The 15448-nt window shown below is 40.8% G+C and overlaps 1 protein-coding gene across 6 annotated transcripts in view; it reads right to left on the bottom strand.

The window, feature by feature from the left end:
* TMEM63A (transmembrane protein 63A) overlaps window positions 1-15448 on the bottom strand; it is a 60029-nt gene that overhangs the window by 28788 nt on the left and 15793 nt on the right. For all 6 annotated transcript variants that reach the window (XM_083348853.1, XM_083348858.1, XM_083348855.1 and 3 more), the window contains 3 exons: window positions 12881-12951; window positions 3739-3819; window positions 2507-2630 (listed from right to left, as the gene is read on the bottom strand). In XM_083348853.1, coding sequence (XP_083204979.1) covers window positions 2507-2630; window positions 3739-3819; window positions 12881-12951 — 276 coding nt within the window. The remainder of the gene's footprint in view (window positions 1-2506; window positions 2631-3738; window positions 3820-12880; window positions 12952-15448) is intronic.

The following is a 15448-nucleotide window of genomic DNA, read 5'->3' as shown; positions in this document are numbered from 1 at the left end:
CAATTAATCTAGCCGAAAAATGTTTTCTTAAATAAATGACCACTCCAGCCTTCTTGTCCGGAGCACAGGCTGCAAAATGTGTTCCCAGCCGGGAATTAACCAAAAACTTTTGGTCCTTTAAAGCAATATGAATCTCTTGTAAGCAAACAATGTCATTTTTATGTTGTTTCAAATAGTAAAATACTTTCTTACTTTTCTGTAATGAGTTTAAACCATTAATATTCCATGTCAGGAACTTCACCATCTCTGGTGACCAGGAGCCTTTGGAACATGACCTGAAGATCACCTGTTGCTCTCTTCGGGCGTGCTCCTCCCACGGGCTCCAAAACAGCCGCATCTTGCGTAGTTAAACCAGATACAAGCTTCTGTTTTTGCTCTTTTTCCTTACGCTTGTATGCAGCCCTAGTCATCCTCTGTTCTCTCGGGTCCTCTTTTAACACCAAACTCTGCTCCATAGTCTCAGCCTGTTGCATCTCCTCAAGAGGCAGTGACATTGCCCCTTCACTCAACTGTTCTTCTGTTCTTTTAGCTCGAGGAGACGGTGGTGAAACTACTTTAAGGACCTCAGTATAAAAATCTTTTGCTTTTGAAATTGTGTTCAACCTATACCTCGTACCTGCATAATTTACCACAATTCCAATGGGTATTTCCCATCTAAACTGAATTTGTTGCTTCTTAAGCTCATCAGACAAAAAGGCGAAGTCTTTCCTTTTTCTAAGAATTTTAGGAGGTATCTCCTTTAAAATTATAATATCTTGGCCTGCAATTTGAAATCTTTCCAGGTAGAAAGCTTGGATGATTGCATTTCTAGTTGATCTCCTGGAGAAGTACATCACTACATCTCTAGGTAAATTTTTCTGTTTAGCAATCCAGGAATTAACCCTAAATGTTTTATCCATCTCTTTAACTAATTCTTCAGGTTCACATTTCAAGACAGGAGCCACAGCCTGTGCAACTTCCCATTCCAAATCTTCTTTAGGGTTCTCTCTCAAACCCCTTATACGCAATGCAAACTCCATGTTTCTATATTGAGAAAAAATAATTTCATCTTCTGTTCTGTCAATTTTAATCTCTGCCTTGTCCAGTTTCTGTTCAGCACTGATAATTTTATTTTCCAAATTCTCAACATATTCCATAACGGAATCCACACGAACATCCAGGCGTTCAATATGTGCAGCCAAGCCCTGAAGTGCAAGCACTATATCCTCCCTCGTCTGCATATTTTGATTAACAAATTCTTCTTTTGTTTCCTTTATTTCTTGCTGTAATACTTGTGTTGATTGCATCACAACTTGCTGAATATCTGCCAATGTAAATCCAGGTGGTGGTGGGGATGGTGGATGTGCTGTAGGTTTCATTGTAGCTTGCCCTGCTGCTTGTGATAAAGGTGAAGAAATAGCACTTTTAGAAATTGGAGGACCTCCCCCACGCCTTGCAGCCATCTCTTAAGTTTCGATTTCCTCTTTCTTCTAGCAGAATCAAAGTTCAGGAAAAAAAAGGGAGGAGGGAGAAAGAATAAAAATTTTCCTCCCAAATTCCTTATTTAAAAAAAAGGGCAAACTCTCAAATACACAAAATCCGGTACTGGTTAGAATCAATTGCAAACTGTATCTCAAGCTATGTTACAAAATGTAACAACTTTCCAAAACTGTCAGTTCATGCAAGAAAGCAACATTCCAGTGCCATTTTTGCTCCGTTTCAATCAGCTTAAAACTTGAAGAAGATAATGAATCTGAGTTAAAGTTAAAATCCAACTTGAAAATTCAAATCCTCCTGTTTCGCTCTGCCTGCTTCTCAGAGAAAAATACTCACAGTCCCATCTAAGCAGCAGATGTAGTTGTCGCGTCTGGTTCCACTCCCTTATGGAAGTGAAAGCGTCCTGGGAGCAGAGAGAGCCTGGGCTCCGAGGGAACTCACCCTATCAACCCCCGAACTAGGTGAGGAATTGACAGGGGAGCTCTACCTCTACCCAGACAGGCTCGTCTCTCCCTCTTCTCCCGAGGGAGACTTCGGCGCCACGGAACAGCTGATATTCGCTGTCTCCTAGCGCTTAATGCTTCCCAAGGTCGGGTGGCTTCTAAAATGCCACCATTCGGCGCGGCAGCGCTACCGGAAGTGCTGTTACCTTTTAATATTCAAGTATTTATATATAAAATCCTATTTCACTGTTCCATTTGTTTCTTTTTATTTTCCTTCCCTAGCTGACTAGCAAGTTTCACGCTCAGTTATTTCAATAATAATAAACCAAACTTCTAAAAAAAGTTACCATCTAGGTATATTTAGAAAAAAATACTCTGACAAGCATAAGGGAATATAAGTCACTTGACCTTGCATTTGATTCAATAATTGCTGGGGAGAATGAACTTTAAAAAGCAGTTCCGTTTTAAATTATTAGTCTTTTCCTAAAAAGCAAGTATGGCAAACCTTACCTAATTTTAAACATTTTAAACATTAAACCGTACCTAATGATTTAACATTTTAACTAAGAAACACAACAGCTTCTTACCCTTTCACATGCTCTGGTGTTACAGCAAAAGAACTGACCACAGGGCTTTGTATTTATGCGATATCTTTTACCAGTCTGCTCAAACAGTTGGGTATAATAAGCCACATTCTTCTCTGCCTTTTTTCTGGTATAAACACATACATAAATGTGATATAGCAAGGAATTTGTTATTAAAATGAAGTGTATAGCTAAAATATGTACTCATTTTCACAAATAATATTCACATGATAGACAATATACTTAAGTGGATAACACATATAATAGGTATTCCAAATATTTCTACTTCTTTAATTATGCATATACTGTAATCATATAGATGGTATTTATATAAGATTCACTTTTAAGGTTTGCAGTCAATTCTGTTAACTAGAGGAACCTAATTAGAGAAGAAAACCCTTCAAAGACCTTACAGTACCACAATAGGTTTTGAAAGGATGTACACTTTTATTGTATTAGAAATTATTAAGAATAGATCATATTTAATATTATAAAGTATGCTTAAACATTTTGGGTCATAAACAGGGTCTTTTACAGGACACCAATGAAAGCATTTCTCTTCAAAAATCAGGATTCAAAATAATCAAACCATAAGTTAAAATACAAGCTTAGACCCTTGTTTAAAACAGCACTGGATTTAATGCACCAGGCCATCCTGTATCTAAATAAATTCAGTACACACAATGCAGCTTCCATAATAGACACACTCCATTAAAATTTCTCAGAACAAGAGTCAAATTGATTCAAAAGAAAATGTATGAATTATTTCACTGAGAGAATCAGACATTAAACAAATGAAATAATTCTATTGTGAGCATTACTATGATCCTCCCAATGTGTTCTCTATAGAGTGTTTGCGCATATATAGTATTTAATAAGTTTTACAACTCGGGTCTCATGCTACAAGTCTGGTGACAGACAACCAGTATTTATGACAATGGCACAGAAAGCATATTGTAGTTAACATACAAATAAAGGAGAATATTTGTAGTTCGAGGTTGACATGAGGGGTCCTTGGTGCTCTCTGAGCTTGCTTGATTTCTTGCAGATGTTTCATTACCCAAACTAGGTAACATCATCAGTTCTAACATCAGTAGCACTGATGAGGTTACCTAGTTTGAGTAATGAAACATCTGCAAGAAAACAAGCAAGCTCAGAGAGCACCAAGGATCCCTCAGTTAACATATTGTATTTTATACTTAAACTTAAAGATGCTTTCTCCATAATACAGGTACCTTTCATCGGACAGGTATGTGAGTTTGGCTACATCATAACATAACTGCACCTCCTGCACAATGCAAGTTGGATAGGCCTCTCTGCAAAAGGGAAAAAATAGTTATGTTACCACAGATTAATTATAGGAGGATAAACAAAGTTTCAAAATACTATGCTTACAGTACAAAATCAAGTGGTTCAGCCCCAAGCCCATTTTGAACAGGACCAAATCTGACATATTTTAGAATAGATTTACTGTGTTTTTTAAAAAATATATATTATTTTTTAATATTGCGTTAACATATTTGAAAAGCAACGTGGCAGCTGAATACAATTATTCCTTTACATTTAAGTATCAATACAAATCTCAAAATATTACAGCAACTAATTTCCTCTCTTTCCCCCTTTATTTATACTGTCTCATATTCAAGGCAACACAGTTCTTATTTTATCAATCAAACAACAAATCACTTTGTAATATTCCTCAATAAACTTCAATTTATGTACATCCTAATTTCATTCCATCTTTTAGACCAAGGGTCGGCAACCCGTGGCTCCAGAGCCGCATGCTCTCCTGTGGCTCCCAAGTCCTCCTCCACCATGTGCAGTTCCGAAAAAAAAGTGGGACTAAAAAAGTTCAATCAATCAATTCAAACTGCTCACACACACACACAAAAAAAACTCCCAAAGTTTGAATTGATTGGTCGAACTTCTTTGGTTTGTGGGACTGCCCACAAGCCGTTTGTGGGACTGCCCACAAACTTCTTTGCTTCTTTGGACTGCACGTGGCAGCAGCAGAGGAAGCGAAGGAAGAGACGGGAGGACTGGAAAGGTGAGTGGGCCCTTTTTCTACCTGCTGCTGGGTAGGGGAAGCCAGTCTCGGGGTGCTCTGGGCCTGCCGCTTCCCTGCCCGGCAGGTCTCCCTTTGTCCTGCTCCACCGCCACCTCTGCTAGCCCAGGGGGGGTCCCACTGGGGGGGTCTCAGAAGCTTCCTCTGTCGGCCTCCACCTTTTGGCCATCCCCTTCTCTCAGCTGGCTGGACCAAACGAAGGGGGTGGTGGAGGCTTGCAGAGCTGCTGCCTTTGGCTGCTTTTCTTTCGGGCCATCCAGCTTCCGCCAGCCCGTTCGGGTCCTCTTCATTCGGATGGCCCGAATGAAGAGGAGCTGAAGGCAGCAGCTGTGCAAGCCTCCGCCAAACCTCCAACTCCCACCCACGCCAAGCTCTTGAGGACCTGCTAACAACAGAGCAGCTGCCCAGCACCTCTTGCCATGTGGTGCCTCCCGTGGACAGCCCCCTCCACTTTCCTCTGGCTGGGCAGAGCGGTTTCCCAGGATCACCACCTTGAAGCAGCGGCTCCAAGGCTAACCAAATGCAGGGGGAGAAGGGTAGTAGTGGGGGGGGGAAGGAAAGGCATGTGGGCCGAACAATAAAGAGCCCACCCAGGGACACCGCAACTACAAATGGAGTGTGTGGGTTCCAAACATACAACTGAGCATACGCGTGTGCCCTGGGCGCCCTTTATTTTGCTTCTTGGGTGGAGGAAAAGGCATGCGCAGAACAACAGGCTTCATGTCTCATACACTGGTCCTGTCCTCCCCCCGTCCTTCTGCAGCTCAATCCAAGGGTTGCCTTGCATTTTGCGGCTCCCACTTTTTTCTTTTGTGAGGGAACCGGTTCGAAGTGGCTCTTTCACCGTTTCAGGTTGCCGACCCGTTTTAGACATCAATGACCTAATAATTTTTTCTTAATTTTAATTTTCTACTAATATTTTAAAATTAACATTTATTCTTTATCATTTCCAAATTTTAAATGACCCCAATTTTTATCACGATTCCCCCACAGTCTAAAGTTCTGAATACACTTCTTATCTATATATGCTTCTCGCCGTCTACATCAGGGCTTTTCAACCTTTTCAACAATTGTACCACTTTTAGGATAAGGCAATATCCGAGTACAACCAGTTGCCCAGCAAAGTGTTAAAAACTTGACCAAAAAAAAGCAAAAAATGATAACGTACAGGTAGTCTTTGACTTACAACAGTTCACTTAGTGACTGTTCGAAGTTACAACGGCACTGAAAAAAGTGACTTATGACCATTTTTCACACTTATGACCATTGCAGCATCCCCAGGGTCATGTGATTTACATTTGGATGCTTGGCAACTAATTCATATTTATGATGGTCACATTGTTCCAGGGTCATGTGATCGCCTTTTGCAACCTTCTGACAAGCAAAGTTAGTGGGGAAACCAGATTCACTTAACAACCATGTTGCTAATTTAATCTTTCTCTCCCTCTATTTCTCTCTCCCTCTCTCTCCCTCTCCCTCTATTTCTCTCTCCCTCCCTCCCTTTCTTTCTCCTTCTCTCCCTCTCCATCTCTACTTCTCTCTCCCTTTCTGTCTCCTTCTCTCTCTCCCTATTTCTCTCTCCCTCTATTTCTCTCTCCCTCCCTCTCTCCTTCTCTCCTATTTCTCTCCCTTTCTCTCCCTCTATTTCTTTCCCTCTTTCTATCTCTCCCCTCTCCCATTGTCCCTTCCTTCCTTCCCTCCCTCCCTTTTTGTCCCATCCTCCTTCCCTCCCTCACTGTCATTTCCTTCCTTCCTTCCTTCCTTTTCTTCTTTCCAAATCCATTTTTACCAAGAAACCTGATGCCCACTTAACTTTAACACTTCTATCATAATCCAAGCAACCACGCCCCTCAAATCACTTTACAGACATAAATTGAGGAAAATTAATACTCGGTATAGCCCAAACTGTCACAAGAAGACAAGCTCCTAATGAGAAGAAATATATTCTGATGGGGGATTTTCTGGTTAAGAAATCAACATAAGCTCATCATCGCTTCCTAACAATAAGGCCACTTAGGCATCCTGAGCCTCTGTTACCGGAAAGAGGCTCAAGAGGAAAAGGGGTAGCTGGTGATGCCCTGAACTGTCTCGTGCTCACCTGCCCGCTTACCAGAGCTGTGTGCCAGGATTGAAAGAACCACAACCCGTAACGGGAGGCGGCAGCCATGATGAGGCCACTCGGAAGCGTTTTTGTCTCTCCCACCATAACCTCCCCTCCTGTCTCTCTCTCACACCCATTGTAAAATAACCCTTCCCTCCAGGGTGGCCCCCGCAGCCTATTGGAGAGCAAGAGCCACAGCGGCATGCCCTCCCACTCAGCACAAGAGTTTAACAGCATCACCCAATTACAAGCCGCTTGACAAGGGAGTTGACTGAAGGGACAGCGAACCAATCAACGATCAGAATTGAGGCTCTTGTGAGGTAACACCTCTCGACATGCAGCAAAATTGATATACAGCAGGGGGTCTTCAAAAATGGCCCTTTTATGACTTCTGGACTTCAACTCTCAGAATTCCTCAGCCAGGAACGCTGGCCCGGGGATCGATTTGGAAGCGCGGAGGGGAGGGGAGCGGCCGAGGGCTGCCCATGTGACCTGCCGTGCTGCTTTCCAGGTGATAAGTGCTTCTTTGGGGCTCAGCAGACGTGCCAGGATCAGTGCCACTTTCAGCCCATACATTTAACCCACCCCAAACTGTCCCCTTCCATTGCAGAACAAGAAAGGGAGCTTTGGAAAACAAAACAAAACAAACTGCCAGGATTTCTTAACCCGCCCAACACCCTCCTGAGCGGGTTGCTCAAGCGGGATCAGGATGGCCAAGAAGCAGCATCAACATGCAAAGGAAGAGGTGCTGCTTCTGGACAAATGTTCCCCCCCGCCAGTGTGCCCGATCCAACACACAAACACCGCCAGCCAGGCGACTCTTCGGGCTGGCCCATTTTGTCCCCAAGAGTCCCCTTTCAAAAGAGGATCCCAAAGCCCCCGGCGTACCACCCAGGTTACCTTTCCCATCTCTGTAGGGCAGCCGCTCACCAAGATCCCCATGACGTCTGTCCAGAGCCTGCAGAAACTCTCAGGGATTCTGCTGCTGCTGCTGCTGGCACCCGCCAAGGCTTGCTCCTCTTCCTCCTCCATCGCCCGCTGCCTCTCAGCCACAGTGTGGCTCAGTGCAGGAGAGTCTGGCACCGGCCGAAGGTGACCCTGCAGCCTCAAAGCTCTCTCACCTGGCCGCTAGTCCAACCTTCCTATAGTTGGTCTTTTCTGGCCAGCCTCTCCAGCATGCCGCTGTGTCTGTCTCTCTCTCCCTGCAGGGATGACCTCCCCCCCGGGCAAGGGAAGGTGGGAGGCTGCAGGACCCTTTGGGAAATGCCTGCCGGACTCGGACTCAGCTCTCCTTGGCGTGCCAGAGAGCCTCCCTGTCCTGCACAAACTTTGTCTACTACTTGCTGTGGCCAAGCAACAGGATGGCAGAGCCCAACGAGGTGCGAACCACCTGCTTTTTGTGGAGGGGTGATCACAGAAAACCCACTCGAGTGTTCAAGAGGAAAGGTGGGGCTCCCTCCCTTCTTTTGGCGAGCGCAAAAGACATCTGGACGGAACAAGCCTAGCCAGGTTCTGCCAGTTGAAACTGGGCACTGGCGTTACTTGTCAGTACCCTCACCACCCCAAGCATTTTTTTTTTACTAACCTGCTTTCAGCTGCATTGCGTTTCTCTGCTTCTCTGCCTTCACCACGTGTTTGTGGGACTATCGGTAAAAAAGAAAAAAGTTCCATGAGACTTTCCAACTTCTCGTGAGATCTTGCGAGAAGTTAGAAAGTCTCATGGAACTTTTTTGTCCCACAAACACGCGACTGAGAAGCGAATGGAGAAATGGAATGCAGCTGATAGCAGATTAGTAAAAAAATACTTTTTTTTACGTCGTTGAAAAGCCCTGGCCTACATCAACCAATTAACAATACAAGGTACTATTCTTATTTTCTAGTAATTCTCAAGTATCTTAAAATCGCCAAGATTACTTTTATTTCCACACTTATTTCCTCTTTTTCCTCTTTTAGTTTACTATCTCATATTTGATTCAAATTGTTTTTGTATTTTGTAACTGTTAACATTTATACCACAAACCAATATTCAAATTTAATACTTAGTGTTTGTACTTCTAGGTTTAATTTAACCAAAATTTTTCTTTGTCTCAGCTCATCACAATATCTTGTATTTAAATCTTAATTGTTTTTAACATTCAATCTTTTAGCCCATCAGTGACCTAATAAGCCTTTCCCAATTTTAATTTTCCCTTAATATTTAAATTTAACATTTAATATTTATTTTTTCCAGATTTTTAATTGTCTACAATTTCTTTATCACCATTCCTCACAAAATATAATATTTAAGGTAGACATCTAATATATAGGTTCTTATCATCTACCTTAACAAATTAATAAAACAATATAAAATTCTTATTTTAATATTTATACTTCTAAATTAAGCATGACCAAAATTTTCTTTATCTCACACCATTATGTTCAGAATACTTGTTTTATCTATTTGTGTATATTCTACTTTAGATCTCATATGTAAATCAAAACCCTATTTCTTTTCAGTCTTATTCTAGTTTTTTTTTCTTTGCCAAATCATCTTCTGTGTTTTTGCTTTTAAATCATCAAGAAGATCTCTTTGTGTTGTTGTAGCTCTTGTTTGGCATTGAAAAGACCATCCACTTGCCATTTTTTAAGAGGACTAGCTGATCTATCAGGTCGTCTCGTTTTTCCATCTGGACATGGTTGTCCCAAAGTATTTATCTTCTCTTTCATCTGTTTTTCTTTTGAACCTTTAGATTCCTTCTGATTTATAAGAAAAGTCCTTTCCTTTTTCTCTATTATCAATTTCTTTTCTGTGTCTCCCATTATCTGTATTTGTTGAATAGTTGAATCTTTTGTCGTAGCATTTAATTATTCCACTTTTTCTGTAGACTTCTGTATAGATGATTCTTTAGCTGAAATCATAGTTTGAGTTTGAATGTCCAGATTGCTTTCTTGTTTTTTCCTGCCGTTTCTTATTTCATCTCGAGCTGTAAGGAGAGTTCGGACAATCGCTTTTAGAATACAAAGTGTTTGTTGCTTTTCTTCCTCTGTAGGAAAAGTCCATTCCTGTTTTTCTTCCATTGTAGTATATTAAAACTGAAAGCTTACCGTCAGAAAGTCCACTGAGTGAAAAACAGAGCTGAATTTCTTACAGCTGATATTTCAAGGTTGGATATATCTTATCTCTCTTCTAAGCTGTCCACAGTCTCTCTTAGAGAATAACAGGTTACAATCTCACGTTCAGCCAGCAGATGTCACCCCAGAGTTATTTTGATCTTTTTAGTTTTTTTCTTCTATTTTAAAGAAAAAAAACCCAGATCTTCAGTAAAAATAGGGAATAAAAATCAGAGAAAAATAAAGAAAATTAAAAATCTTATAATCCACCAATTTTAGGAAATAGAGTTCCAATTAGGATCCTGTTATTTTTTCAACGTTTTAAACTCTCCTGGGTAGTTGATCACTGCTATTTCTGGAGGGAGGGCTAAAATCTCCCTTCCCTCACCACAGGGGGGAAAATACTTTAGCAGCTTATGCAGGTAAATAAGTAATTAGGATACACGAGGGGTAGATCTCACCCAGTCTCTTCCACACTGCTTTAAAGATGCCAGATGGTAGATGCGACTGTCTGCAGCCTTGTAGCGGACCATATCTCTATGGTCGGCCTTTCGTCCACCGGTTTGCAGAGATTTGCTGGCTCTAGTGGGAGAGTTGCCACTCTCCCGTGATGGCCCCTCCTTGCTGGTCGCCTCTATGGGGTGACTTTTGACCCTTTTCAGGGTTACCCAGCGATATGAAACTGGGTGAGGGAGACGAGAGTTGTCTTCCACATGTCCATGGCAGCCGCACGGCAAACCGGAAGTCCAGAATAGATTTACTGTTATCTGCTATCTCTGCCAGCTGTGTGAAAAGTAACCTGATGGCAGAAATACTAAATGGGAGGACAGTGCACCTCACAAATTGCAGTAGTTTTAATTCTATTGTGGATTATATTACTAAGGATGAGATTTGAGGACTGATTTCCTAGGGCAGCATTTCCAACTCAGTTTCTTCCATCTGTATTGTACTACATTTCCCAAAATTTCCAATCAGTTCAGTCAAAACCAGTGCCCATTGTGAATTATGGGAATAGCAATTCACAAATGTGGAGGGCCGTAGGTTAAGGAAAAGTTGTGGAATTATTTCAAATTTTATCAAATTCATTTACAAAATTGAAAAAGGAAGGCTTGGTTCACCACTATTATTATTGCATAGTTGTAACATTGAGAATTATATCCTTCCTTACAGCAACCATACATCAATAATTATTATACCTGAATAGCCTGGCCACATGAAAATTATAAAACAATTTTAAACAATATTGTTGCCAGCCCAGAACGAGAGCAATTACTACTAGCATAGAACCAACTTCTCAAATGTTATGTATGTTGTCCACTGATGTTACTCAAGCACTGGAAACATTTTCTCTGCTTATATTATTAACTCTTCTTATTTTTCAACTAAACAAATTGCCTGACATAGATTTATGTCAAGATATAGCATCTCACACCTTTCCTTGTGTTACAAAATTGCTTTTCTCAGACTGCATCTGAGGTACCTGACGAACGATTAATCTTGTCCAGTTCCAAAAATGTGGATATAGTTTTTCTTTAAATGACTTGATTATCCATGGCTGCCTCAATATAGTAGATACTGAGATATCAGATAGAACATGTATAATGTTAACCAATTTTGAAGCAAATACAAATACCTAGCTCTTTAAGCTAATTTCTTTAAAAAAATAATTTTGAGGTAAAAAGGGCTATTTTAATAAATTCTTGTTTTCTTTGGAAAATATTCTAAAGCTCTTAGGTTAGTCTCTCTCTCTCTCCCACCAACACATAGGCTCAGTCAAGCTGGATCTTTCTTTCTCTGAAACAGACTGGATTTATTTAACACATCCCCTCAAAGTTTAAATCTTAAAGGGAAGATTTGATCATAAACAAGAGAAAGAAATTGGCCTAAGACCTCAACCAATAGACATCTAGAGAAAAGCATAAAACTTCCAGAAAAGACTACAGGTCAGAATCACCTGCAAAACTGAAAATTTTGATCAAAATGATGAAAGCAACATCAGACATGAACTCTGCCCCTTTCATACCTTCATGAAACTTACAAAAGAGGAAAAGCTTGCTTCCATAATTTACCTTTCTTGCCTCCCTTCATATCATAAGCATTTTATTCTTAATTCCAATCATAGATATAACTAAACTAACATCAGTGTAGTTGGGCAACTTAATTTTCATTCCAAATTAGATAAGAGAAAAAAAATACTTATAATGAATTCCAGAGGACATTTTAATTATTAATTCTATTTGTAACAACAAGGAATACCAAATGTTGATCCCATTGATAATAATGGAAGAAATTCATATTTAGTAAAATTTGTTCCAAAATTTTCAATGTACAATATCAAAGCCTTCTTTGCATCTAGGTGTCCCATGGAAGATCTTCCTAACAAAGATTATATTGGGCATGTTTCCTAGATGCGCTCCAACAGGGGGTGGAATCAGGACATGATATGATCAATCAGATATTATTTTACTGCCAAGAGTTGAATGGGCTTGTTCTTGGCAAGTAATGTAGAATTTTATGCTTTGTTGATATTGGAGGACATGGTGATATGAAAACTATAACCAGAGTATTAATTGCTGGCATAGTGAACATCTCCCCAAATGCCTTTGAGAATTAGTATATCAGCAAATCAAATACTTTCCATTCAGTCAGATTAATCTTCTTCACCCTGGACCCTCTGTCTATATGAAAAATAGGAAATAAGTTGTGAGAATTTTAGGGTTTCTGATCAGAATACGGTGGTATAATCTACTAAACGTTTTTAGTAAGGTAGGCAATCTCAGGAGTGAGGAGTGTTTTTAAAAAGATAATTACCTCCCTATTTCCATGTTTACAACTCTGTTTCTGACTAAAATCAGGCATTACTTTTAAAATAAGCACACAGCTGCACAGAGCTATGCTCTGATTTTCTGAGCCAATGTCACGGAGGTCCAGTCTGGGATACAGAAGCTGGTCCTTCCCATAGATTGCACCTGCCTATTGCCCATATCCTCAAGGAAAATAGAAGAATTAAAATATTCATTTCTCAATATGCCTCTCTGAACTATTACAACTAAGAAAACATACATTTGCAAATCTTTTTTATAAAAAAAAGAAATTTAGGTTTTTCTTTTACAAAACTTACTTGAAGTGATTTTCAATGGCTGTTGCACTGGCATCTTTGGGAAGGCCGGTTATGAACAATGTGCGCTTTACCTACACATAAAAAATAACAGTTTCTTAGTGAACTCATCACAGAGAAAGACTGAAAGGAAAACTGAAGTGCTAGATCATCTCCAAGGTCCCTCCTAACCCTTTCTTTGTATGATTGTATGACTGACTTCAATTCAGTTGTCTCTTTAACCTACACACATTTATACATTTCATTAAATTTAGCTTCAGTTTTTAAATTGTTACTTTGGATATTTATCAGATTTCATTGCATGTTATACCTATGTAGACTAATGTGGCTCCAAGAGGTAAGTATGGCAAAGTAGTATTCCTTCTAAGCAGACCAAATCTGAATCTGACCCTACCACAAGTTATTTGGAGGGACACAGATAATAAGCTACTATGAACACAGAAAAATTATGTATTTTTTTCAGAAGTACTTCAGCCGCCCACAGCTCTGAACCCCCATTTTACAGTTCCTAGAGCAGGGCTTTTCAACCAGTGGCACCTGGCAGGTGGTACACGACCATCCTAGAAAAGTGGTAGCGGGGGAGGGGAATGAGCTGCACCAGTGGCAGCACTGCACAAGCCTGAGCGAGAGATGGCTGGAGCTGCAGGGCTGTCAGGGTTCAGCGAAAGTGCCAGGATCAGGGCTTCTTCGGGGCTGTCAGGGCTCAGTGCAAGCACCAGGATCAGCGCCAGGCTCCAGCTGGAGCTCGATGCTGATCCTGGCACTTCTGAGTCCAGAAGAAGCACCGATCAGCTGGAATGTTGCAGCATCTCCAGGGTCTTGTGATTTACATTCAGATCCTTGGCAACTGATTTATATTTATGATGGCCACAGTGACCCAGGGTCATGTGAAGTGACCAAAACCTGCTGCAACTACCCAGCAAATGGGGGGAATAAAAACCAAACACCCACCCCCACCCCCAATCAGGAAGAAGAGCGCCACCGGGTGGGCAGGCAGGTGTCTTGCTTGGCTGTGGCTTGGGGGGCACTTTTTTCAGTGCCATTGTAACTTCGAACTGTCACTAAGTGAACTGTTGTAAGTCAAGGACTACTTGTACTTCATCAGTTTTTTCCTTTTTTTTTTTGCTCAAGTTTTTGACACCTTGCTAGGCGAGTGGTGGTACTCGGATGTTGCCATATCCTAAAAGTGGTACAATGGGTGAAAAGGTTGAAAAGCCCTGTCCTAGAAAACACAGAAATAATATTGACATTCAGTAGCAAAAATCAAAACAAAAACCCAATTTATTTCACTTTCTTTTTGACAATTTAAAGCTTGAAAGCAAGTGATTAAGCCTTTATGTAGCTATTTCTGAGCTTTAAACTTTGTGTTAAAGAAAAAAATATTACAAATATTTCCCTTCATGCAATGTTATTCTATTATCAATATACCCCATGTGACACCCAGAAGCTAGATGATGATAATGATAATGATAAAAAACTCAAGGTGGCGAACATACCTAATAATCCTTCCCTCTCTCTGTTATTCCCACAATAACCTTGCAAGGTGAGTTGGGCTGAAAGAGAGTGACTGGCTCAAAGTCTACCAGTCAGCGTTCATGCCTAAAATGGGACTAGAATCCAGAGTCTCCCAATTTCTAGCTTAGTGCCTTAATGACTAGAGTAAACTGGCTCTATAGAGGGGAAAAAGCAGTAGCAATTTAATTTTGTGTCTAAAAAGTCCACATTCTAATCACAGTAAATAGTTTTAGTAGGATTTTCTCATCGTGGTGCTTTAGGGAAGAGAAGTCAAAATACTCCTTCACTGGATTGTGCCCTGTAATTGCCTTTTGTTAGTTCTTTCTCCAGAAAAAGCAGCAGCTCAGAATATTTTGGTAGAATCCAGATATCCATAAATTTGACTGGGACTAACCAAACCATAGGTGGCTACGAACCCCATTACTAGATCATACTAAAAAAAACACTGATTATGCTTTTTGTTGATTTTGTTCTGGATTTTCATGTCCCGTTACTACTGGCTCCATATGTAGCCCCCTACTCCTGCATACTGTTATTGACTTCAGTGCCAACTGAGAACAACTGAAAATGATGTTTTTTATTTCATATCCTTATCTCTGCATCTGTTCTTGTAAAATTTTGTAGACTTCTAGGTAAATATCCTCTCTAAGCAATATGTTATTTGTGCACTATTCTTGTAGTAAAGGTAAAGGTAAAGTTTCCCCTGCACATGCGTGCTAGTTGTTTCTGACTCTAGGGGCCGGTGCTCATCTCCGTTTCAAAGCCAAAGAGCCAGCGCTTGTCTGAGGACGTCTCCGTGGTCATGTGGCCGGCATGACTAGACGCCAAAGGCGCACGGAACGCTGTTACCTTCCCACCGTAGCGGTCCCTATTTTTCTACTTGCATTTTTACGTGCTTTTGAACTGCTAGGTTGGCAGAAGCTGAGACAAGTAACAGGCGCTCACTCTGTTACGTGGCACTCGGGATTCGACCCGCCAAACTGCCAACCTTCTGATCGACAAGCTCAGCATCCTAACTGCACACTAAAAACATAGGTTTGCACTTTTGACAGCACC

Source organism: Vipera ursinii (genome assembly GCF_947247035.1).
Source record: "Vipera ursinii genome assembly, chromosome: 1".
In the NCBI taxonomy this organism is placed as follows: domain Eukaryota; kingdom Metazoa; phylum Chordata; class Lepidosauria; order Squamata; family Viperidae; genus Vipera; species Vipera ursinii.
Note: the sequence above shows the minus strand (reverse complement) of the source record. Positions and strands in the feature narration are given on the sequence as shown.